This window comes from Haliaeetus albicilla, chromosome 4 (assembly GCF_947461875.1).
Source record: "Haliaeetus albicilla chromosome 4, bHalAlb1.1, whole genome shotgun sequence".
Lineage (NCBI taxonomy): Eukaryota > Metazoa > Chordata > Aves > Accipitriformes > Accipitridae > Haliaeetus > Haliaeetus albicilla.
The window spans coordinates 52,163,264-52,187,058 of NC_091486.1; the positions used below are offsets into that span (position 1 = coordinate 52,163,264).

The 23,795-nt window shown below is 37.1% G+C and overlaps 1 protein-coding gene across 14 annotated transcripts in view; it reads right to left on the reverse strand.

Moving 5' to 3' along the window:
- The window catches only part of CFAP74 (cilia and flagella associated protein 74), a 51,473-nt gene that overhangs the window by 15,895 nt on the left and 11,783 nt on the right, over positions 1-23,795 (reverse strand). For all 14 annotated transcript variants that reach the window (XR_011324496.1, XR_011324497.1, XR_011324498.1 and 11 more), the window contains 13 exons: positions 23,325-23,482; positions 21,125-21,335; positions 20,040-20,222; positions 18,793-18,966; positions 17,542-17,660; positions 14,311-14,377; positions 13,765-13,854; positions 11,654-11,824; positions 9,552-9,726; positions 8,103-8,215; positions 7,140-7,262; positions 5,881-6,002; positions 1,727-1,855 (listed from right to left, as the gene is read on the reverse strand). Coding sequence is in view for 11 of the 14 variants with exons in the window: in XM_069782734.1 (XP_069638835.1) it covers positions 1,727-1,855; positions 5,881-6,002; positions 7,140-7,262; positions 8,103-8,215; positions 9,552-9,726; positions 11,654-11,824; positions 13,765-13,854; positions 14,311-14,377; positions 17,542-17,660; positions 18,793-18,966; positions 20,040-20,222; positions 21,125-21,335; positions 23,325-23,482 (1,835 nt within the window). In the remaining 3 variants the exon portion in view is untranslated. The remainder of the gene's footprint in view (positions 1-1,726; positions 1,856-5,880; positions 6,003-7,139; positions 7,263-8,102; positions 8,216-9,551; positions 9,727-11,653; positions 11,825-13,764; positions 13,855-14,310; positions 14,378-17,541; positions 17,661-18,792; positions 18,967-20,039; positions 20,223-21,124; positions 21,336-23,324; positions 23,483-23,795) is intronic.

The window sequence follows — 23,795 nt, forward strand, 5'->3', positions numbered from 1 at the left end:
TACCGAAATCCTTCAGATAGTTCTCTGAAAATGGCATCTTCATGCTTAAAAGCCATTAAAGAAAAGCATAAAAGGCAAATCAGATTTAGACTGCCAGCATCTGCAGGACTAGTTCCAAATGCAGAAAAACTAAAAGCTGTGGTATTTGGGAATTCTGAAAGTCAGCAGATTAGAGAACTTGCCTTCAAATAAACAGAAAATGTCTGATTCAAACACCCCGAAGGTTATGACTATTGTAACATCTGACCAAGCATTTCAGTGCGGAGAAACTTGGGAGAGCTTCCCAAGCCTTCAGTCCTCTATCTGTTCGCTTAGCACTGCTAAATGAGTGTTTCTTTTTACTTTTGTGTTACTTTTAATATAGCTATTCTTTCTTCTGAGAAAAACAAGCTTATAATACTAAGTCAATGAGGAGGCATTTACAGAAATGTGTCACTAGCTCAGTACTTCACATCAGCTTGTACCAAGCTCATCTTTCCGTCATACTCGCACTCCCCCTGTGTTAGGTCTTTTAAAACTGATCTGTATACTGAAACAGCCAGATACTTATTTTGTGTGTCAGAAATGCCTTAATCTCATCAAATCTCCTTTTTGAAGCTTCCCCATTTTTCAAAGGAAGATTAATGTCCTAAATCCAAGCTATGCTTCTATCCACTCAGTAAGTGTAACACTGCTTTGCAGCATCTGAAGTTTAGGAACTGAAAAATGTCATAACAATGGTTACTGTTGTTGTAATCTGATAGGATTTGAGATGTTGGAAGAACTGTAAATACTTTTAGTTCTTTGAATATTAACCTGGTGAAAATTTCAAAATCAGTAATTAGACTCTCCATTTAAAATCCAGAGATGCTGAGCCCATCAGCGAAAATCCAAATATACTTACATCAATGGGACTGGATAATCTATAGGAAAAAAGCAGCAGGTTTACAGCAGCAACCAATGCAGAAGCCGATGAAGTATTTGGCTGTACGCCAGAATTGAGATCTATATAATTTAATTTATATTTGAAAAGAAACGTTCTGCTAAATTCTTTAGGATGGCAATGACGAGGTAAATGAAATTAACAGTGGTCAACAAGATCTCTTGAATTTAAATTTTGAAAACCTGAAATTCTTTGTTTCCTATAACTGAGCTATGTTTGTATATGTAGATGTATCATGAAATGGAGAACAGAAACTTGCTGGGGAAAGTCTTTTAACATCTTAGACAGTGTTATATAAAATGCCACATGAAATTCAAGATCAATATGTTCATATTTTGGAGAAAAATGCACATGGGTAGGAGAGATATGAACAGGAAGCCCAACCATTCTTAGCTTAATCAGCAAGCACAGGAGTTCTTCTCCAGAAATTATTTAATCAGTGATCCATGAAGTAGCCACCTGCCTAGATAGCCTCTCTCTTGTATAAGAATAGCTTCCCCACAGAAATGGGAGCAGCCTACCAGGAATGCAACTGCTAAGATTTTCACACTACTGCTGTCACCACAGGAAAAGCATTTCCTCACAGGTATGTGATCCAAGTTAATTTCCTCCTTGAGCATCTGGCAACTTTTAAGGGGGAAGGAGGGGGGAGACTAGCACTGCATTGACACCAGCAGTGTGAAGTCCAGCCTGCTACACTGTGAAGGAAGAAAAAAACCAAACTTAGACCTGCTCAGGTTTTCCACTGACAGCGTCCTACAGATACTGTCTTAAATACTGAAAAGATTAATGTTGTTAGGTTACCTGGGCAGAAACTTCAATTGCACACTGAAGGAAGACTGAGCTTGAATGTAACCTGTTTTTGGAAGCAGCTCCATGTGCTTACTCAATTCTTTGCATACTTCAAACTTCAAACGCAGCGTGGCTTTTGCTCTGCAAACAAATCAGACATGCTTAGGCGGCTTTGAGACTACCCATACTGCCATCTCAGCAACATTTGCTCTTGGAGTTTGGTCCCCCCTCCTCCACCCTTGCATCTCTACATTACGATTATAACAATTCCAAGCTTCCATTGAAAATGATGGGCATGTAAAACTGCTACAGCAAAATCACATAGTTATAGTCTCTTTTAAGTACAGAAAACAAGATTTTGGAGGTACTGTAAGTAAACCCGGGTGTATTTTAAGCAATATACACAGCTGATCAGAACATAATTATCAAAGCACAGCACAGTATTAAGTCAGGTCAGGGGAAAGTCAAAGCCAAATTATTGTGAAATAGCGGCTAATTATTTGCTCCTAACATACACTCCCTCTATCTGAATCAACAGCAATGACTCACGTAATGTTTGAGACACCTAATTGGTCCTAGCTGCAGCACAGAACCCACTCAAGATGGAAAAGGAGTATTCTTCTTGTAATGCTGGATCTAGGTTATGTAACAATTGGTGGTGGGAGGGATGCAGCAAATAAAAATCTGTTATGCTGTCTGAGAAACAGAAAAATGAAGACCAGTGACCCCTAAGTGGGGCCAAGGATACTTAGACGCTGCTCAAGTGGCTAACAAGCACTTCATGTCCCAGCCTGTAGTCAGAAGAATCAAAAGAACGAACCTGAAAGAGCATAATACACCTAAAACATCAACATGTACCCAGTTTGTGAATTCCATTCATCCTTATTAGCATCATAATTATCTCAAAACCTTCAATACCAAAAATTAAGCCCGTACAGGCAAGAAAAAACCCTCAAACTCGGGGGGGGGGGGGGGGGGGCATCTTATGCCAGAAATGCACCAAGAGTGCTGCTACTTTTGGTTTTTCTCCCCAAAACCGTGGTGACTTCTTTTAAATAGATGTGAATTCACAGATCTCTTGTAACTTCTCTTCTAACAGCAGACATACTATAGGGCTAGAAGTCATAGTGTGGCTAAGCTGGTACTGCCAGTTCCTCTGCTAAAACTTGTGATCAATTTGCCCTATCAATAACATATTGGAAGCCAAGAAACATCTCCCCATTTACTAAATTCTGGCCATATTATAATATGATAATATAGCGATAGCCACGAACCATATCCTCCTTTGGAATTTTATGTCTAAGTGCAAAATTGCCAAGCAATTTACAAATATTTCAGCTTGTCATTTTCCTTCTCTTGGACTGGTTTACAAGCTGTCAGTCCAGATGGTCTGCTCTAAATCAACTGCAATAGCATGTGGTACTGGGAGCCTGGAATGATTTCTGACTGTTGACAATCTAAGAGAACTATATACTACTTCATTAAATCAGTGCAGATTATAACCTGCCGAAGAAATTACTTTTCAAAGTGATTTATATTGGACAGGATTCTGATAAGACACTTTCACCCTTTATGCTGCTTATTTATGCTTCCTGATTACCATATACTATGTGACCAGGAAAAAAAAAAACAAACCAAAGCCCAAACCAAAACCAGTATTCACTAACATTTTGCAAGTCTGCAGAGCTTGCTGGTGGACTTAAGTGCCAGATCTATCTAACTTGAAAACTTGATCTTCTACTTATGCTATAGACTACAATATCATAGATTGCAGCAGCCGTAAGATACAGGCAAGTTCTTTCTGCTCTGCTTCTGTCAGATGTTTGTGTGTACTGGTGGTGAACAAAAGGCTATTCTAACACATCATGTCCCTCAAGTCTGGGTCAGTTTTTGCCCCCAAAATATACAGAATTCTCTTGCTACAAGTTTTAGTTTGGGTTGTTATTTTTCTTTTTTGCTATAACTAGTTAGGGATTGAAGCAGAAATCTGTAAAAATATTCCTGAATAGCAGGATTATTTAAGTATCTAATTAACATTTAAGAATCTCTGTTCTAGAAGTTACGCTAATAAGATTTCACATCTACTGGATCTGAACTTTAGTTCTCACTAGCTAAGGCATTTCAGCAGTTGTTAGACAAGCAGCCTTTTCAGCTGGGCTGGGGTAATCTTACCTTTGGTCTCCTTCAGTGAATGATTGCTATGAGCATTAGTTCACAGACAGCACTGTAGTAACTCTTTACCTGATACACAGTTCACACGTAAAGCTATTGTAACAAACTATTATCTTTGGTTGTAGGTTGACAGCAGTTTGGATGTTTTCTTGCTAGCCTGATAATTCTCTTAGTTTCTGGATCCTTTGTCTGCACATAGTTCCAGACCATAGACCTTAGCAAGACTGCCTTTCCACAGTTTTTCACTATTGCAATTAAAATACAGCTACTTACTAGTCTAAGCTAAGAAATTGTTCTTGACTGATAGTATTTTATAGCTATTTTCAACAGTTTAAATTCATTCTGTTTGAGAAGTTTGACATGTACCGTGTAACAATGAGGAATCCTCTTTCTGAAACGTGCTACAGAAAAATTTCAATAGCTACTACAGGAAGAAACTTCTCAGGCACCACATCTGAATGATGAAATCTATCTACTTTTGCAGGATAAAAAGTTGAGACATGATATTCCTGGACATGAAATACTTTGAATTTCAGCCCAAATGACTGTATAACAAAGACATCTTTTCCTAACTATGGAGAATTGGGTGATAAATCAAAGACTTGATTTGCCAAGGTACTAAGGCCAGTTCACTACATATTAAGTCCTCTTAATTTAGTGAAAGTTGGCAAAGGATCAGCACTTTTTTCCCTCAGTTAAGAAGTTTTGCCCTAAGCAATTTGACAGCTTCTATCTTTGGGATCCCCTTGAAATCTTTAAGTTTTCATTAGGAGAGTTATTCCGCTGCTATACTTACAAGTTTTATCCCTGGGTTATCTAGACCAAGTAAAATCACTTACATAACTTGTGCTTGTCATATCTGTAAGCTGAATTTCTGAGATAACAGCTTTACTCATTTCTTTCCAACTGTGAAGAATCTCTGCAGTCTGTAATTCTGGTAAGAGGTTTAGAATGGATGCCTTCTACAGAACCAATCCCACCCCCACCTTCCCACAAACCCACCCCAATCCTATTTAAATACAACCTAAGAAATGCAAATTGTTAAAATAAGCATTCAATAGTGACTACATTAGGTAGAGGGAAGACACCCACACCTGAAGACAATTAAGTGAGTAAAAGTTCATGTAACCACTCTCTGATAGCATGAAATCTCTGGGAGCCAATGAACTGAAAGACTATCTTTATATTACAGTGCAAACAGAAGCAGTCTTCAGACATTACTGACTTGGACTACAAAAACACCCACGTATTTTTTCCCCTGTAAATTAGTATTTTGTCATTATCTGTGTACTTACAAGGTATCTGTCATGCCAGTGCAGTACTTAATGGCTGTATGGGTTAGGAAAAGTTGTACCCTTCCCATTCTACAGTAAATGCAAAAGGACTGACAGGATTTATCCAGCATCATGTCCCAAATCTGCAAAGACTGGTGATTGACCTTCTCAATAAAGAACAGTTGGCATGAGGCTGGCTTCCAGATCCTAAGTCTGCCATAAACTTTAATTAAAGGTAAAATAGCTGAGAAATAACAAAATATTCTTTCATAAAATTTCCTGGCTGAATCAATTACACCCAATGTGCACTTCACGTTAGACACATTTATCTCCGTAATGTTTAGTGTGCAAATCCCACATGATGAAACTCTCTGGGGTTGCTATTCCCTAGGGACTTTACAGTTATGCCACAGAACAGACACAACATAGAGAATCTTGTAGGAGTGGAAAGGCATGTATTAACCCAGATACTTCATAGCTACATCTGGTCTTGGGAATCTGGGATAGCAGGATACCCAAGCCCAATTTCCACAGCAGTGTGGAACTCAGAGGGCCCATAATCAGGATGTCCTGAAATGCCAAGGTAGAAAACAAACTGTTCTTCAGCTTCCTATGATAACAAGATGGGTCTGGCAAAATGGAACCTCAAGACATCACCTAATGACTTAAGATCTCACTACTTAGCTATAGAAGGCAGCTGATAATGAAAGGGTGGCTCACCTGCTTTGAATGACAATGCAGTCCTGATAAAGTCGGTCATACATACAGATCTTTAAATCAATGTTGGGGTTGGGCACCCAAACCGGCACATCAATAGACACTCCAATGGCACTAAAGCACAGCTGTTAATACACAAATCAAGAGTGTAATTATTTTTGTTAGTCGGAAATTCTTACTGATCTAGACAGAGTAAAAATTTCTGCTATAAATTACAGCTGAGTGAAATATTTTATTATTCATATTGCAGCAGGTTCTTTAATTAGGCAAAGCTATGAAAATAATTTGTAAAATAAACCCTAGATGTTATGGTGTCCCAGCAGAAAAAAGATCTATACTTTGGTTTGGATTCTTTGACAGAGAACATGAAGGAATAGCATGCTGCCCATTATATTAAGAAGAACTATTTAAAGTGCATCTAGCTTAAGGGAATGTGCCATAATTCAGAAACTCAAGAGACTGCAGCTCGTTTAGCCAGCAAACAAATACAGTAATGGCAGCACAGTGCTGTACTTCCTATAATGACCTTAGGTCTGACATCAGTGACCGCACAGCTCAGTCTTGGATAAAATGATCCTGAACGAGAGGGTACCCATAGGAGCCTGCAGTATGCACCTGCAGCTCCTTTTGTAGACTACTCCAGCTGTAGACTATGGGGAGAGCCAAGACTGGCCTACTGAGCTTCTTGGAGGTTTTTCTTTATTTTTTTGGCAGGCTTCTGTGAAATGTTCCCAGGCAGAATTCAGCTTCCAATAAAGCGTGGAATCAAAATACACTGAAGGGGTAACTAAAGTTGTCATCTCTTCCAGCTTTCACACATCAGTTTCACTGCTGCATGCTAAATAATTCCAAGTCTGATATATCAGAAAGAAAATAAACTACATGGGCTGAGAATAGAGAATACTTTCGTATTTGTTTCCAGGACATTAGATGTTTTCCAGTATGATGTCTGACAAAATGGGAATATCAGAATTATTTGCACAGACATTTCAGAGAATCAACAGGCTTAATAACCATACTGCATCAGAAAGAAGAGCCATGATTTACAAAGTTACCTCCCACCAAACCACGTAATACATAATTGTATTGTACCTCAGTGTTAATTCTCATAATGTTCATAAACCTATCTGTCCTCTATCTCCTCCTCCTGTTTCTAATAGAGGATTCTGAGCTCTTTTAATTCTTGGGAAAAGCAGAAGTAGGAGGATTTTAAACTCTTTTTCTACAGTGTTTTGAAGCAAGTCTTGCACAAAATCACTCACTGGTTTGCAGTCTGAGTTGTCAAACATGATCACAAACTGTGCCCGCACATCTCCAGGGACAGCTGGAATAAATAGAATCTGAAGTTTGACTGAGCTAAAGGGTCCAATTTCACCCTCAGTAACCTAAACAAGAAGTAACAAGTTTTTAATGAAAATCTGACCGTATTACTGTAGTTGTCTATAAATTGTATTGAAATCAACCAGCAGTATATACTCATACTATATACAAACACTCTACTACACCTAGTTTGTAACTAGATTGAAGGCACTATGCAAGGGAAAAATCGGTATCAGTAGCTCCCTAGGAAGTTTATTGTGGGGAAAAGACTTGGCATGACACATGGTTTCACAACCAGGCGTGGTCAGAATCTTACAGAGTCTTCTTTTACTGTAAGACTCTGTATGGTAGCGTGGTTTACCAAAGTGTTTTCCATCATGTATTGGTGAACATGTAACTAAAACATGGAGAAACTGTATTGTGCTACCATTTAAAGATCTGCTGTACTGATTTCATCATTAAGTCCACCTGCCTTTTTTATGTGTAGGTAGAAGCCATAAATGCTAGTATGAACTAGTTCCTGGACTCTCATACCCAGGTATTTTTAATATGGCTCAAGTTTGAGGTTTCCCAGACGTTCTTCCTGTCCCATCTTTTGCGCTGTCACTAGACTTTGTATAACCACAGAACGACATAGCAGAAAAATGAGTTTGACCAAAAAAAAGTTAAATTATGAGAAATGCAAATGTATACACAATCTTTCAGCTCAAATAAGTCTTTATACATCAAAAGAGAGGGCAAATATGTCATGTGATTTCATTTTAAGAATTAACTGTGATACAGTGAAGTCCGGTGGACTTGAAATTGGTCACGTACTTAAGCATTTCCCACCAGAGCGAAAGCAATTTATTTGATGTAGGCTTAGACTAGCGAAAATCTTGCCTGTATCTCAGGATTTTCATTACCTTTCCAAGCATAATTTCGACTGGTGTTTCTTCAGGAGAAAGTTCCACTAAATTATGTGTATTGTCTGTGCCTACATCTGATCTGGAATTTAGTACATCTTGGCCAAGTTGTTCTGGGGAAAAAAAAACACCAAACACCACAAACAAAACCCTACAAAATGCTGGATGTGTGCATCTATTCACTAAACAAAAATATCAAACAGAGCAGAAGTACATTGATTTTGGTCAACATTGCAAATCCAATAATATATGCCAACAATGGGGAAATATAAATGTCGAGAAGGCAATTTCTGTTTGGCCATACAACTTTGCCCAGGTCCAGAAGTCTACCTGACGGACCTGAGCCTTCCGCTTCAGAATAACAGTAATAATGTTTCAGTAGGATACAGTATATATCGGAGATTGTTATATCAAAGAATGCAAATTCAGCTTAAAGTGTGAGCTGGGCTTTAAGAACAATTTCAGTGGGACAAAGCAATGCAGCCAGGAGGACCTGCAAAGCAAGTGGAACTGCTGCTGCACTATATTTCCAAAACAACTGCAATAATAAGTACCTTTTAATTAAACAGTCTCCGACCAGGGCTTCAAAGTGCCTTAAACTAATGCATCATGAGAGAGATGAAGCTGACGCTGGACTGTATGGCAGTAATCAACTGGCAACCATATGCTTCACATTAACCAGAAAAAAGATCAGGATGTCATGAGATATGTTAATGTGCAAAAGCAATGGAATTTTTAGTTGGGTGTTTTTTTTAAATTCTGAAAACATCTTTAAAGGTATGCGTTCTGTGGCGACAGCTACTGTGATTTATGGAATCACTCCATTTCACAAAACAGATCCCAGATTTAAAAAGCAAAACCACCCACAACATTTTCACGGAACTTTTAGTTTCCTACAATTGGAACGATCAATATCCAGAAGAAACATTAAAGAATACAGACAATAAAGAAATTACGAAAGTCTTTCTTCTACAGGACTGGATTTTATTAAGCACATCGTAAACATTAGGAATGGAGATGGAAAACGTCTGAGGAGGTTCATCTTTCTGCTTCCTTGTTCCTAGAATTACAGACTATAAAAATAAACCTGTCATGTGGATTTCTATTCCGAGAAGTGGGTATTCAGTTGCTGAGACAAGAATGATAACAATTTTGCAGTTTCTGTAAGCTAGTTGGTTTCTGTATTCTTCTGAGACTGAACTGTTGATCGCTAATAAGAAGTGAGATTCTCTGCTGCTTCTGATATAATGGTGTCAGTACATTATTTTTAGTAATTTTCTGTGAGACAGCATACAAAGAAATGTAACATTACTACCAGAATGATGAACTACTTAATTTACTGAGTAACTTTGCAAACTGAATTCCACAGTTCTTTACAGGAAACTCCACAAATTGATAATGCTTAGCCTGGGAAACTGTGCTGCCAATTTTCTAAAATAGTCATCTCACCTGTGGAACTACTGCTCAGGCTTGTCTCAGTCCTCTGCTGCTCCACCTGGGCTACACAGTAGGTCACTTCTTCACTATGGTCAGGACAAATTTGTTCCTTCTTTTCAACTACAGATGTCACAGGACTATCGCTGACTTTCTGTTCAGGGACACAGTCACTGAAATGTCGAGTAACCTATTAGAAAACACGGAAAAAACACTTTCTACTGTGACTGTTCATCTAGCTTGCGCCAGCTCCAATTTTATCAGGCAGTTGCAAATCAGACTTGTGTTTTCTTGCAACTGTTCCACGTTGTAAATGGAGAGACGTGTTGCACTGTCTAAAAACTGCACATTCTACTAGACCTTTATCAATGAGCAGATTTAATTTTTGCTGGCTGCCCAAAACAGGTAGATAACATAATGGGAGCAATACAATATAGTGTTAGTTATTTTACAATTAACAAAACTAACACTGGCAGTTCAATGCCAAATCTAAGTCTCCTAGAACTAGACTTCTGTTTATTACACACCTACAAAAGACAGAATACAGAAGGAAAACCCAGACAGTGTTATTTCACAAATTCTTTATTTAAACCACACTTTTAACATAAGCATAGTACGAGAGTTGAAAACCATGGCAAACAGCTCAGCAGTTTCACTGTACATACTATTTAATGTAGTGCTTAAAAAAAAGAGAGGTCAACCCTTCTCTTAAAACTTAAAACTGGGTTAGATTGTCAAGTAGATAATTTTGAAAACCACCTGAGCCAATTGCTCTTCAACAATCAAAGAAGTTAAAGACTGCACTGATGGAACAAAGATGAAGCATCTGTATTGCGTTTATAAGAACATGTAGGCACTTCCTAACAAAGATATGCAACCTAGTAGTGATATTCTCTCTGAGCAAGGACCTGTGAAATCTATTTATGGGTACTACCTATGCAACACTTGAGGAAAAACGAACATTTATGATAATTATATTAATCAACAGAGGAATTACAAAGCACAAGTTCCTACCACAATGAGTGGGTAGTGGTTGGGTTTTTTGTTTGGGTGCATTTTTTTTGTTTGGTTGGTTTTTTAAATCTAAAGATTTCCCCACTTTAAGAATAAAATCCACAATTTACTTCGAAAAGGAGCAAGTAAGTCTTCAGACTTAAGCTGTTCAGTCTTCTCAGAAATCTGCCCCACAGTGCTGACATGCAAAGACAGTTGTATGCATGCTTTCTTTGTAAATGTTTCTCACTTAAAATTATCTGCTACATGGAGGAGTACAGCTGTCAGAATTCCTCAGTTTTCTGTCAACTTTGAAATTGGCATGCTGTAGGAGCAATCAGTATCAGGTCTAACACCACACATTTTGTCAGCTCTGCACCAAGTGTCTGCACCAAGTGAGTTTTGGTATTTTTCTTCAACAGTCTCCACTTCATTCCCACCCAGGACAATCCACAGGACACAATATTACAATCACTTGCATTCATTCTACTATTGATTTGAGACATCTTTCTTCAATTCTTTTAACGCTATTTATTATTATAGTTTTCAGGCAACAGCCCTCAATGTAATTCTTAGTTTGACTAAGAAGACTTCTTCCCTTGTAACAACAGCTTGTCAGTAACTCTGACTGTCCTTCTTTGACAGGAAATTTAAACGAACAGCTCTGAATTTTTAAAGGAAGATCACAGGCTAGTGCTTCCAATTCTCATTACTTTATTGCTAGTTTTGCAACAGTTGGCATTTTTCTGAAGTCCAGGAGCTAGGATGTTAAATGACTCTGTCAGAATCTCCTCTTTTAACTAAAGTATTTCTTCCTAATTTTCATGGATGTGGAGAAAATAGGAATCATGACGTAAATTACTAAAATGCTAAAAAACAATTATCATTGTTGGTGTCCTGTCCCCCCACCCCAATAATTGTTTTTAAATTTGTCTTGTGATATTTGGGGGTCTAACAGATTATATTAAAATATGCCAACCCAAACATAAACAAACTGCTAAAGGTTGGAACAGATGATCTTCCGAAGACCCTTCCAACCTGAGCTGTTCTATGATTCTGTACAATTATCACACTCTGCAAAGCAAAACGTTTCTTTCAATTTAGGGAAATGCTTTTGAACCTACCATTCTTCCAGAAGACTTTGCTGTTGTTCTGCATGTACTGCTGTCACCTGCTGATGCCTGAACTTTGAATCTTGTTCCCAAAGCTCCACTGTTTGTCAGATTGATGGTCCGTGAAATTGTCTCTCCCACCACATGGCTGCCAAAGTCAATGAGCTCTTTATCTAGTGCCAGCTGTGAGAAGATAAACCATTAATTACTGCTGTCCTAGATAGTCAGTAGTGTCAACTGAATAAGCATCTACCTTTTCAAGAATAGGACTTTAAAGTTCTTATTTAATTTCAAAGACAGTATCAAATAACAACATGAATTGTGGGTATCCTTCTGCCTTTTTGTAGAAGCCATCTCATTAAAACAATGTCTTGTTAAACTGAGCCACTTCCATTTCAGTCCACTATATGACAATGGAAAAAACGGGTTAAATTCTGTTCATAGTAGCAGCTTTCATAAGTCTTCAGGTAGTTACTCTGGAAGTAGGTTAATATTTACATACTAATTCAACATTGTTGCTCTTGTGTTACAGTAAAATGGTTTTAATAGCATCAAGCTGAGAAGCAAGCAGCATGTAACATCATATAGTGACTATCTATCAGTTTAAAACACATCCTTTCTTCTTTGAGCTACCATGGCTTACAACCAGTTTAAAAAGTAATACGCTACTTCATATAGAATTTTTCATGACTTTGTAACCAGGTATAGGATAACGAAAGGCTTGTAATTCAAGTGAAAGCACCAAAAACACAAAGACAACTTGGTTGCTTGCTAGTATCCTACTTACAGCTGGACTCCTCCCACTTTCAGGGCATAAAGAATGGGAGTTCCTGCGTGTAAATAGCACACAATGATGGTATGAATTCTCTAGGTGAAGAAAACTACTCCTCTGTTTAAAGCTTCATGTGCTGGCTTTCTACTGCATTGAGCATTCTCATCTTTGAGGTCTTCTAACTGAAAACCATTAAAGAGTCTGATACACAGAGTCAGATTTAAGTACGCAATATTGATGTGGTATCATTTTAGCTTCCTAGAAGTGCTTAAAATTAAGCACATCCTTTAATACTTCGCTAGAGTGCTAATATAATAATTATAACACACGACCTTTCAGTTACTTCCCGCTTCTATTTTCTGTGTAACAGATTATTCTTGATTCACTTCCCTGTGTACAAAAGTTTCAATGTGCAGTCCAGTAAAGAATCATTACATACAATCTTATTCATTTTACTGAAACGTAATATTACAAACTCCAGGAAGACATTCATAGGTCTCAAGCGTTTGTAAAATAATTTTTAAATTTTTATTATTAAGTATGCTCCCAGTATACCCCAAATTTTGCATTTGCCAGTCTTATTCCAATACTGGGTGTCTCCTTGAATAACCTTTTTCCTCTAGCATTGTATATTCTCATCTATAATTTCTTTTGGCCTGTAAAGCCAAGGCTGCTCTTAGTTGTGAAGGAAGTAATTTAAAAACAAAGTTGTTGCTTTTATCATATACTTTCTTCACGTTAGCTCATAGGAAGTTAAGGTATCTAAAAAAAGTGCTGCCTGTAGTTTTACCTCTTAACAGTGAGAAAATTATGTTCTTTGCTTAAAATTCAGTATAGAATTCTCAAAAGATTTTGAGATGCTGAAAGAAAGGAGAGATTAGATGCTTTATATAAATGCCAATAAAGATAGAAAGATATTGTGATATTTTGATTTTTGTCCACATAGAAAATTGAAGTTAAGAATAAACTACTGCAGGTCTGGGATGGAATTTCCAAAAATTACAGCGAGAAAAAGATAGCTCATTTCCGGCCACCATTTCTCTTCCCTCCATTCACAATGTAACATTGTGTCATCAATTTCTTAACTGAACTAGTTCAGTTATTTCCACTCCTAAGTTAAAGTTGCAGTTCATGGTTAAGTAAATCCATTAAGATAATTTTGTATAAATGTCAGTGTAGTCTGGGAAGCTAAGGAATGAATCACTTTCTGGAAAGAGACGCTCCGTTGAAAAGGAAAAAAAGGAAAGAAATATAAATACCTCTTGCTAAATATTTTCATTAATGTTTATGCCCTCAAACACTTCTATTACTGTTGTTTTACTGACTCTGAACAGACTTAAAAGTCACTTACAATGCATCTCTTGGCTGTACATTTCAATGGAACAGAAAAAGAACCTGTCTGTGCCATAAACATGATTTCTCCTTCCAGAGTTTCATTTATCTAGGAAACAAACAAACAAAAAACCAACCATGTAATTTGCAAAGATTTAGCCTATGTAGTCTGATGAAAAATGCTTTCACTCATTCTTTGAGTAACATATTAAAACATATCTCTACAGATTCCACATTTCCACTTTAAAACAGTCTCTGGTAACTGCCTGGCTAACTTTAACTAGGCAGTACTATAAATCATTTTGTTTGAAGCAAGTTTCAAAACATACTCCAAGAATACTCAGTGACATGCATTCTTCAAGAACGTGCACTTAGAATATGCCGTATTACAATTTAACAGAGCTTGAACATGCACACAGTTGTCCAAATACAACAGGACCTTTTCTAGAAATGTAGTTTGTTTCCTTGCTAACAGTTAAGAAATTAAATTAATGATGTTTAATCAGACTAGTGGGTTATACTAGGATTCTCATCATTGTGTAACTTAGCACTCAGGTGCACTTACCATCGGCTTAAATGTTACCACTACTTCACAAGACATTCCAGCAGACATTTTGCCAGGTGGGTCAAAACTGTGGAGATAATGAACATAAAACTCCAAATTAAAGCTATGCATGAAACATCCAGCTCCTATTCTGGTAACAATGGCAGGTTTTTTTTTTCCCCCCACTTGGATTAATTACTTAGAAAAGTCAGAATGAGTGACAGATTAATGAAAAGCTACAGAACCCTGCTGCAATGGTAAAACTACAAAGGATGATTCTTTATTGAGGCTTTACTCAGAAAGTCTTAAAGTGCTTTTAAAAGACAAGAATTATTGCCTTCATGCTACAGACAAAGAAGCTGAGGCTCAATAATATCATCAAGAACAGGGTGGACCAATCGCCTATTCTAACAACTAGGCAGAAGTCTTCTCCCATTATCCATTTTGAGTGTTGCTCTGTAACACCTCCCCTCTCCAAACAGTAAACAAAAAGGGAAAATAAAGAAGGTAGCTGCAAATGATTAGAGACCGTGCTGCTTGCTGCAAACTGTATCAAAATTATCTTGAATAGAAACAGCCACTCATTTCAATGCCTCATTTCATGGTCACTGTGATGCAAGTAAAACGCCCATCAGAAGACAAGAAATCTCACAGCTGCACTCTAAATGAAATTAAGGCACTACTGGAGACCTATTCTGCCGGACAGAAACAGAAAGGAAGCTAGACAAAATAGATAACCAAATGTTGTTAGCCATGGGAATACCTAAGCAAACTGGGCCATACTGAAATACAGAACATACATACTAATCACATTTTTATCAAAACAAAATTAAAACCAAATAAAAGCAAGATGAAACATTTTCAAAAAGAAAAAGGGAAACTGTTCAGAATTCAGGAGCTTAAAATGTCAATAGGGAAATAAGCATCTGTATACTGACCTTCAGAACAGATCACTAGCAGTTTCTCGTGAGAAAGACTTTAAGTAATAGCTCTTTAATTCAAATGTTACCTTGATAAAATATTTATGATTTAGAGCATAGGCTGCCAAACACACAAACACACACAGAACCACTATGCTAAGAACACGCTCGCATTGCGTGGGGATGTAATAATGCTCATTTTAACCACTAAAACATAGCCTTTTACTAGCAAATATAGTGTCCATCACTGATAACAGTTCTCAAGCATTATGTCTATAACTATCTGTGCAAGTGATCTAGAGGACAGGTGATACCATGACAGCTTAGATGTACTCGGTATTTTCTAAATACTTGCTAAAACTATTTTTTAACAAACAATTTATGTATGGTTCTACTTGAGAAGAGGTAAGCATTATCTATAAGATCAGTGCCTACAAATCTGAACTGTGCTGTTCAAATTATTAGTAATATGACAACGGATAATAAGATCGATAGATTATTTTTGCTATCTATCTATCTATCTGGCAAATGTATAGGTAACCAATTTGAAAAAACCTGAATTCATTCATCAGACATTGAAAAATCATTGACTCATTCTATTCATGATATTTGATGTTTAATTTGTATTTGGAGAGTACTTTGAAAGGCAATTATAACAAGGAAAGACTTAGGCCTTTCAGAAAGAGTTGTTTCATTTTTGGTCACAAATCAGAGGTGCTGATTTAAAATATGCAATTGTCCAACATAGTAAGTGAGAAAAAAAATATCAGTCTGAGAGCAGGAAAAAACTCATTTTGTCAGAAGATTAGTAGCTTCAGGCTTTGTAATAGAAATTAAGCATGTATTATAAGTGGGTCAAAATTAAATCCACATACCATAATTTCAAAACAAGCAAAAAACTACATTCATATTCAGCCGAGCACCAGAGCAAGTTTAAAAGCTTAAGTGCTCTGCTGTATCGTGGTCAATTACGCATCTCCATTAGTCTGTGACTAAAGTGCTAAACATCTTTACCAAGATCTTTTACGGCAGCTGGATTCATATTTTATAGCTCTCAAGTGATTACATTCAGTCAAGAACTGCAGTATGTTCACATTCCAATGTACTTTTATAGGGACTAAGTGGACAAGGAATGGCTTAACTATGCACCATAATTTTTCTTATCAAGCTAGCTAGGAATTCCAAGTGCAATCTATCACTACGAAGTGGCAGTGGGTAGTGAGCTGTAAAAGGATCTCTGGAGTAGGAAATCAGTTACTGCAGTAATACAACTTGTTTATTTCACTGGGGTATGATTAAACACTCACAGAAATGGTTCCTTCAAGTCAGTCAGCCATAAGAGTCGAAACCTTAACTTTTTATGTTAGCCAAATGAATTTGCTCTGATGTCTGCTATTCGTCAATAAGCTTCACTTACACACAAACAAGAGCTTTAGCGTTTCTTCGCTTTTAGGCTAAACTACAATCAATTTTTTTGTTTCACAGAGGTCCAAGTAAATATATTATGTTCTTGACTTCATTTTTTAGATAGAAGGCAAGTTGTGTAAAGTAGTATTTTATATTTCTAAAGGCTTGGAATATCTCCAGAGAAAGCTAGCCTCTGAATTATTCTTAAAGAGAAACAATTTGGGAATACTTCTATTTGTTTATTTACAAACAGTCAAATAAAATTATCAATACAGTCAAACTGAGATTAACTTGCAATCTCTCCCAACTGGACAGAGTACTTCATTATATAACCTGTCATCGGGATTATATGAATGGATTGATGGAAAGACCACAGGATTTCAATTTAAGTGCTCTTTGCTCTGAGATTTGATTCCTTTATTTCATCAGCTTTTTCACATTTAAACTTCAGCAGTAATCTGGAAATTAGTGTGAATCATGCTGTGAAGGATGGCAGCTGGTGAAAGAGGTGTCCCTAGGCTTAAAGGCCCTTATTGTGGCCTAAAAAGAAGCTTGGGTCCTCCTTTACTTCTTTGTACCTACAAAGAGATACTTTTCCCCTTTTTAAAAGGGTCTGACATTTTTGAAAAAAGCTTTCTGCTTGTTCAGGGCTGGCAGTTACCACAGGTCTACCTTGCTTTCCACAGATTAGGGACTGGTCCCTTGCTATCACCACTATAGAAACCAATGACATGCAGCTCAGGCTCAGTAAGCCTCTTACTCCTCAGCTCTGAAGCACAGTTCCTTTCCACATCGCCCAAGAATGGAATATAATAATTTAGATGTATTTACTGAAATCTATTTAATTTGCTACAGAATCTGGTTACATCTCCTGTTGCGGTACTAAGGTAAAACAAGCAACTATTCTACAGTTAATTTTACTTACCGAATACTGATGAAGTCCTTGAGCCACTCACTGACTCCCACTAATCTGCAGAAGTTAACACTGTAGGATGCATTTATCAAAACTATCTTCTTTTTGTAGATTTGACCAACATCAAAATCCTTGAAATACCAAACATACCAGGTGGTGTGAATTACAGGAAGTAGCATTTACACATGTAAAGACAAAACTACTTTACCACAGCTGTGCTCACAGTCCCTACTGGGATCACAGGCCTGTGTGCAAAGTATTGTATAATCCCATGAAGAATTGCCTTGCTCCAAACAAGCCCTTTTAAAACATACAGCCTATAAAGCCAGGAACTCATGCTTCACGGATGGGGCAACATTATCTGGGTTTGTGCACAGCTAACGCACCAAGCTGCTCTGTCTTTTCCTCCAGTGAATGTCAAAGACCTCATGTCACATTCACGGTCTAATAGAGTTGTTAACAATTTAAGACTGTGTGTGGCAAAGACAATATAGATTTTTTTGAACACAGAGCTAGGTGCCACTGTCTTCCAATGGAGGTCTGCTGTTTCAGCGCAAGGCACAGGCTCCTAATAAAACCAGAACGCCATGAAAGCTGTATACCTGGGCACATTCATTAACACACAGACAAGGAGAGTCCTGCAGGCTGACTGGCAGCAAGTTTCTCTGACATGGTTAGAAGACTTGTCTGATGCACCACACTAGCAACCTCTTCAAGTACAGAGGAGAACTAGGCATATTGTTATGCTTTCTCACAGTACACTTGTTAATTAGAACACAGAGATAAACTGCAGCTCGATTTCCTCATGACCAGTACAATATGATGGTCACTTGCAAACTGAAATCTTAACTGGATTGGTAGGCATGACTTCTTTAAGGACATGATTTTCTAGTAATAATGCATATACAAACAATACAAAAGTAACAGTTAAGCTGCCTTCTAAAAGACATGGAACACAGTCTAACAAGACATCCATCATTTTCCCACCTTTCTGACAGTATTTAAATTCCCCTAATTAAAGGAAGTATTTTATAATTTAGACTTAACTAGTAAAATTAAGTAGTTTATTTAAGCTAACTATAACTTACCTAAGAGACTGCTAGAAAAAAAGGTAAGTACAGTTTTAGGTTTGACTAGACCTATTAAAAACAAGGTTGTTTTTTTTTCTTCCCAGTGCAACATAATTTTGATCAAGACATTGGTATATACATACAGTAGATACATACATCTTCTTTATAGATCCTACGCAGAAGAGCCACTAACCTTGAAATGAATGCAACTTGGTTTACTATAGAAAGTACATCCCTTACGTTCATGACCAGACCCTATTTGCTTGTGAAAAATTCCAGTTTGGAGCTCCTCCTTTTTTTTCTCAAAAATTTCTTTTGTCACTACCCTTGTAGCCAGCTGCTTTGAATCCATTTCTTCTTCAGATATCTAATAAGGAACATCAGTAAAAACCACCATGAATATAAGTAAGTGTGATCACAGAATCTGTAGCTCAAAGTAAAAAAGCCTGCAAATGGAATCTTTTAGTATTTGGCCAGCCTTTGTCTGTTTCTCTCCAGATCAAACTCAGCCTCCCAACTTCTACATGAAGAATTTAATTTATTTTCAGCTGTCTGTTCTGTAGCTTATCATCATCCCATAGTATGACATAGTGGTTTTAATGGGAGTATTAGCTCTTCTGCACTTACAGAGTTTTTTCCCCTCAACTTCTTAAACAAATACCCATTCAGAAAAAAGGCAGCTAACTGCACTGGAACATTTCAGTTATGGTGCAGTGCTTCTTTCATGCAAGTATATGAATATGTACTGACATTATTTCTTTTTGATTGATTATAAAGTATGCTCTTAAAGGTCTTCTACATCTCAAAAAAGCAGTATATGCAAGTATACCTTGGAATAACATTTAAGATCTTAACTACACAATTCCACTCTATAAGACTGTTATTATTTACTTCTGTTTAGAGTATAGAATACTATTACTTTGCTAGAAGATATGCTTTTCTTTGCCTAGTATGGTACAAAAAAAAGTTGTTTCCACATAAAGGAAATTGTGTTGCTGACTCAACAGAAAGTCATGTTTAGTTTTTTTTAAACAAGTGATCATGATGTGATGTATGTCTTCACATAACTCTGAACTAAAATTGAAATTGTTTTCTCTTTAAAAGAACAAACACTACAAGAACAGTGTCAAACAGCAATTACTCTGATGATATTCTCACATCTGAGTCTCTACATCTCCATAATAAAGTCTGCATTTTAAATGCAAAATAAATAATTACTGTTTTTAAGCAAGGTTCCTAAAACAGCACTTGCCAGTGTCATTACTTCAGATATATATAATAACTAGAAAGGCAAATGAAACTTTTCTAATCCATTAAGATACTTTTATGGATACTGTCAAAATTTTGTGAAGGCTAATTTCACAATGGGTCAGTTACAAAAGGATCTCATCCACTTTTTTTTTCTTTTCTATTTCTAATAATAGCTATCACAACATTTACCTTGTGCAAGTCACATTCCTGACTCCAAAGTCCCGGGAACTCTGGTTCTACTAGGGTGTCATCCCTCCCTTTCTCATCTCCACCACTTTCACAGAGCACATCATGGGGTATTTTTTCAGAAATCTCTCCTACAGAAGCAGTTCTCACACCAGCTGAGGAACAAGCTGTCGGAGAGCACCATGACTTTTGGGAAAGAACATAAGTTTTGAAGATACAGTTAAAAATTACTAGAGGACAGTTACTTCAACAGTTAACAGTTTCTGAGATCTTTTAAAACAAAAATGACAGGTCTATAAAGCTCAGAGGCCAAAAATGACAACTTAGGTCGATCCATTCTTAAGACACTGACTACTGACAAAATCTTATGTTAAAAGCATCTATATGATGTTAACTGTATACTATAGGAGGCTAGAAACTAGTCCTCAGGCATGAGAATACTGACTGTAGTTTCTGAATGTTTTGTGTATCACGTCATAAGCAAGGACTTTGTTGTTTTGTTGTAGTATGACTATTTCTACCAAACACCTCTCCCCCACCCCCTTTCTTTTAAATACCTAAAGATTGCATGAAGCCACTAGTTTCATCAGGGAGTTCAATTCACTCCATCTCCATTTTCCAGGCCAGTACTCCCTGGAATACTGCACAGATGAAAAAAAAAACACATCCAGGACACTGGAGAGAACCACTGTCTCCTTTCTAGTACAGTGGAAACATTTCTCCTGTGCTGACAAACTGATCTGAATCCTTACTCAGGGATGAAGGTAATTAAACAGGAAGTGAGGGTACTTTGCGTGGTTTTTGATGCCCGTTGCAATTCATGTGTTTCAAAATTCACCTCTTCTTACAAATGCCCTTAAACCCCTGCCCTCCCCCACCAAACAGGACAATGTCTTTATTCATACAAGCACCAACACTCAAGAAAAAGGAGACTAAGTCATTAAGAGATCTAATGGAGAACTTACTCCCCACTCATTCTGTACTGTCTGCTATTTGGTTGTAGCCTGTGCTATTCACAGGCCAACAAATTCACTGTCCTGCACCTTTGATAAAAAATAAAGACAGGTAATTCTTAGGCCTTTGTTCACCTGTGATATTGCTCCAGCTGAATGTTTCCAGGTCTTCTCAATATATTGCCATGTTTTCATTCTCCACCGTAAAGAATCCTCAAGTTTACCACCACCCTTAATTGCCTTAGTACAGGACTGACTTTTTTTCTGCTTGTGAAAAGAAGCTTCTTCTTGCAAAATTTGAGATACAATCTCAATTTTTCTTGATTTTTGCAGTTCTCTAAAAGCTCTGTAATACAATGTTATAAGAAATATCAAACCAACCCTTGTTTGCTAATAATATTAACTACAGTCCAGTTTCTTCTGAGCCTTTAAGCTAAACCATAAGTCTTTAAGTTGGGTGCAGTGGTAATTTGTGTCAAGACACCAGGCAATTCAGAGGCTATTTACACATTTTTGCAGACTAAATATACTCAATTACAGTGTTTTAGAAGTTGAGGAGTTGACAAAGCATACCAGTCATTGCTACTGAAAACAAAGTTTTAAAATAATTTTCCTAACCCAGTTAGCTATTTAAAGAAAACTGCCTATCTGAAAGCCAGTGGATTTAATAAAAGGGAGGAAGAATGGTTAAAGGTAAGGATGCAAGTACTGAACTTGGAAGATATGAACTCAAAGCTACTACAAATTCCATGACACACTGTGGGTAATGTGACAAAAGTGACAGTAGATAATTTAATCTCAGTTTTAATACCAGCAATTTAATACACAATTTTCTGCAACAAATATTACCCACACTAATGACGGCTTTTAATACAGACTTTCACCTCTTCAACTAATCCATATAAATAATTATTGATTCTAAATAAGAGCAAAGAAAATATCACCTCTCATTTAAATACAGGCTACTGCATACTGAAGCACTTTAAGTAACTTTAAGCTTAAGCCACTGCAAGCACATTGCCTCATGATGCCCCATTGCAGGAGATAAATGGCATTGTATTTATAACACATTTTTGGAAAATCACGGTACAAAGAAGTTAATCATGGTTACAGTGACACAGGAATGCTATACCTGGTGCTATATGCCCCAGGTATAAAGCCATCCTCTGCCCCTATGATCAGTTCTTGTCTTTATGAATCTTTATATAGGTGATATATAAATCAATGACATAATGGCTTTAATGACTGAAGAGCTATGTTCTTTTACAGATAATTCAGAAGTATATATTCAGCCTGAAATATACTCAGAGAAAACAGAATATCCCTTCACAGAAAAGGAGAAAGGCAGCCCTGGGAGAAAAACTAAGCAGTTCTTCAGCAGATTAGCAGGATGGTAGCTGAAATTAGAAAAGAACTGCTGTGAGGAACATGACACAACTAACGTTAAGACTAACAAACTGTGATCAGCCTTGGCCTGCAAAGGGAAACAGGGAAAGGGAGAAAGCAAGCAAGGTGAAAAGGATTAAAAACTTAAATAGATTTGGATATTTCCAGCAGACCTCTACGAACTGATATGATTATTTTATTAACATGATTTTTAGAACATATTTAGGGATAGCAGAAGTGCTGTTATGCAGCTGTCAAGACTGAAGCTGTATTTAATCAAAACTTAAGACTTACTGAACCTTTACTTTTTAAATCTCTAACATTTGCTACAGGTTACTGCCCTTGTAGCAGAGCCAGTGTGCAGAAACACATACCTCAGCCACCCTGTTTGGTATCTTAGCTCAAATTCATCTTCATATGTGGTTAAAAACAATAATTAAGCTTTGGACTGGAGCAGATGAGATACAGGCACATTCCTATCAACTTTGCTACAAAGGCAGAGGAGTAACCAATCAAAAAAAAGCACAAAGGAGAGTACCTCGCTTCCGCACCTTACTGCAGTGCAATCTTCCAGAGATTGTCTCTAAAAGCCTAAGAGAGCTATTCAATCTTTATAGGGAGAGTGTTCAGGAGATACAGAAGTACAGTTACTTCAGGCATCCAGTTTAGGTTCACTGAATTTCCCTCCTGGAGTAGTTCTTCTTCTTTGCACTACTCATAGAACATGGGCTCCTAACTTTGGCTCTCTGAATAATACAGCTAAGTTAGAAGTTCAAGTCACTTTAAAGAGACTATACAAATATCACAAATACAGAGTATAAGAATGAGTTCACTCCCTTGAGACAGCATCATAGATGTTATGTTTTCAGAATCCGATTCAGAGCTCCAATATATTCCTGCACGAGCACCAGTAAGCAGCTGAGGGTTTAACAAAGAAATGAATACTTACTGTTTCTCTTTTTCATGCTCTAGCAGTCGTTTATGGAGAAAAATTTCCTTGGCAACATTGCCTCCTTCTGCTAGGATAGCTTCCCTCATTTTCATCTCCTGCTTCTTTGCCTCAAAGGCCATTGCTTTGTTCCAAACCTGGAGAGTTTGGAGTTTTTCCTATGAAGCCATACAAACCAGTTACATATTTGATTCACATATTAAAGAATATAAAACAGAGAATCTAGTGTTGGTCCCCTTATCTACGTATAAATTTGTGGTAGATTTCTCTGAAGCAGAACTTACTGTTTTTAATATACACAGTAGTCATGGTGTGCTGAGATGCAGAAAGCTCTGAAGAGGTCAGGGCTACTTCTTTACCCTTCTACCCTTCCCTTGAAATGCTACTCAATGAAGCAATGTGAAAAGATACAGTTCTAACCAAATCGGTATTCAATTAAGATCATTCCCTCAGATTCTACAGAACATAAGT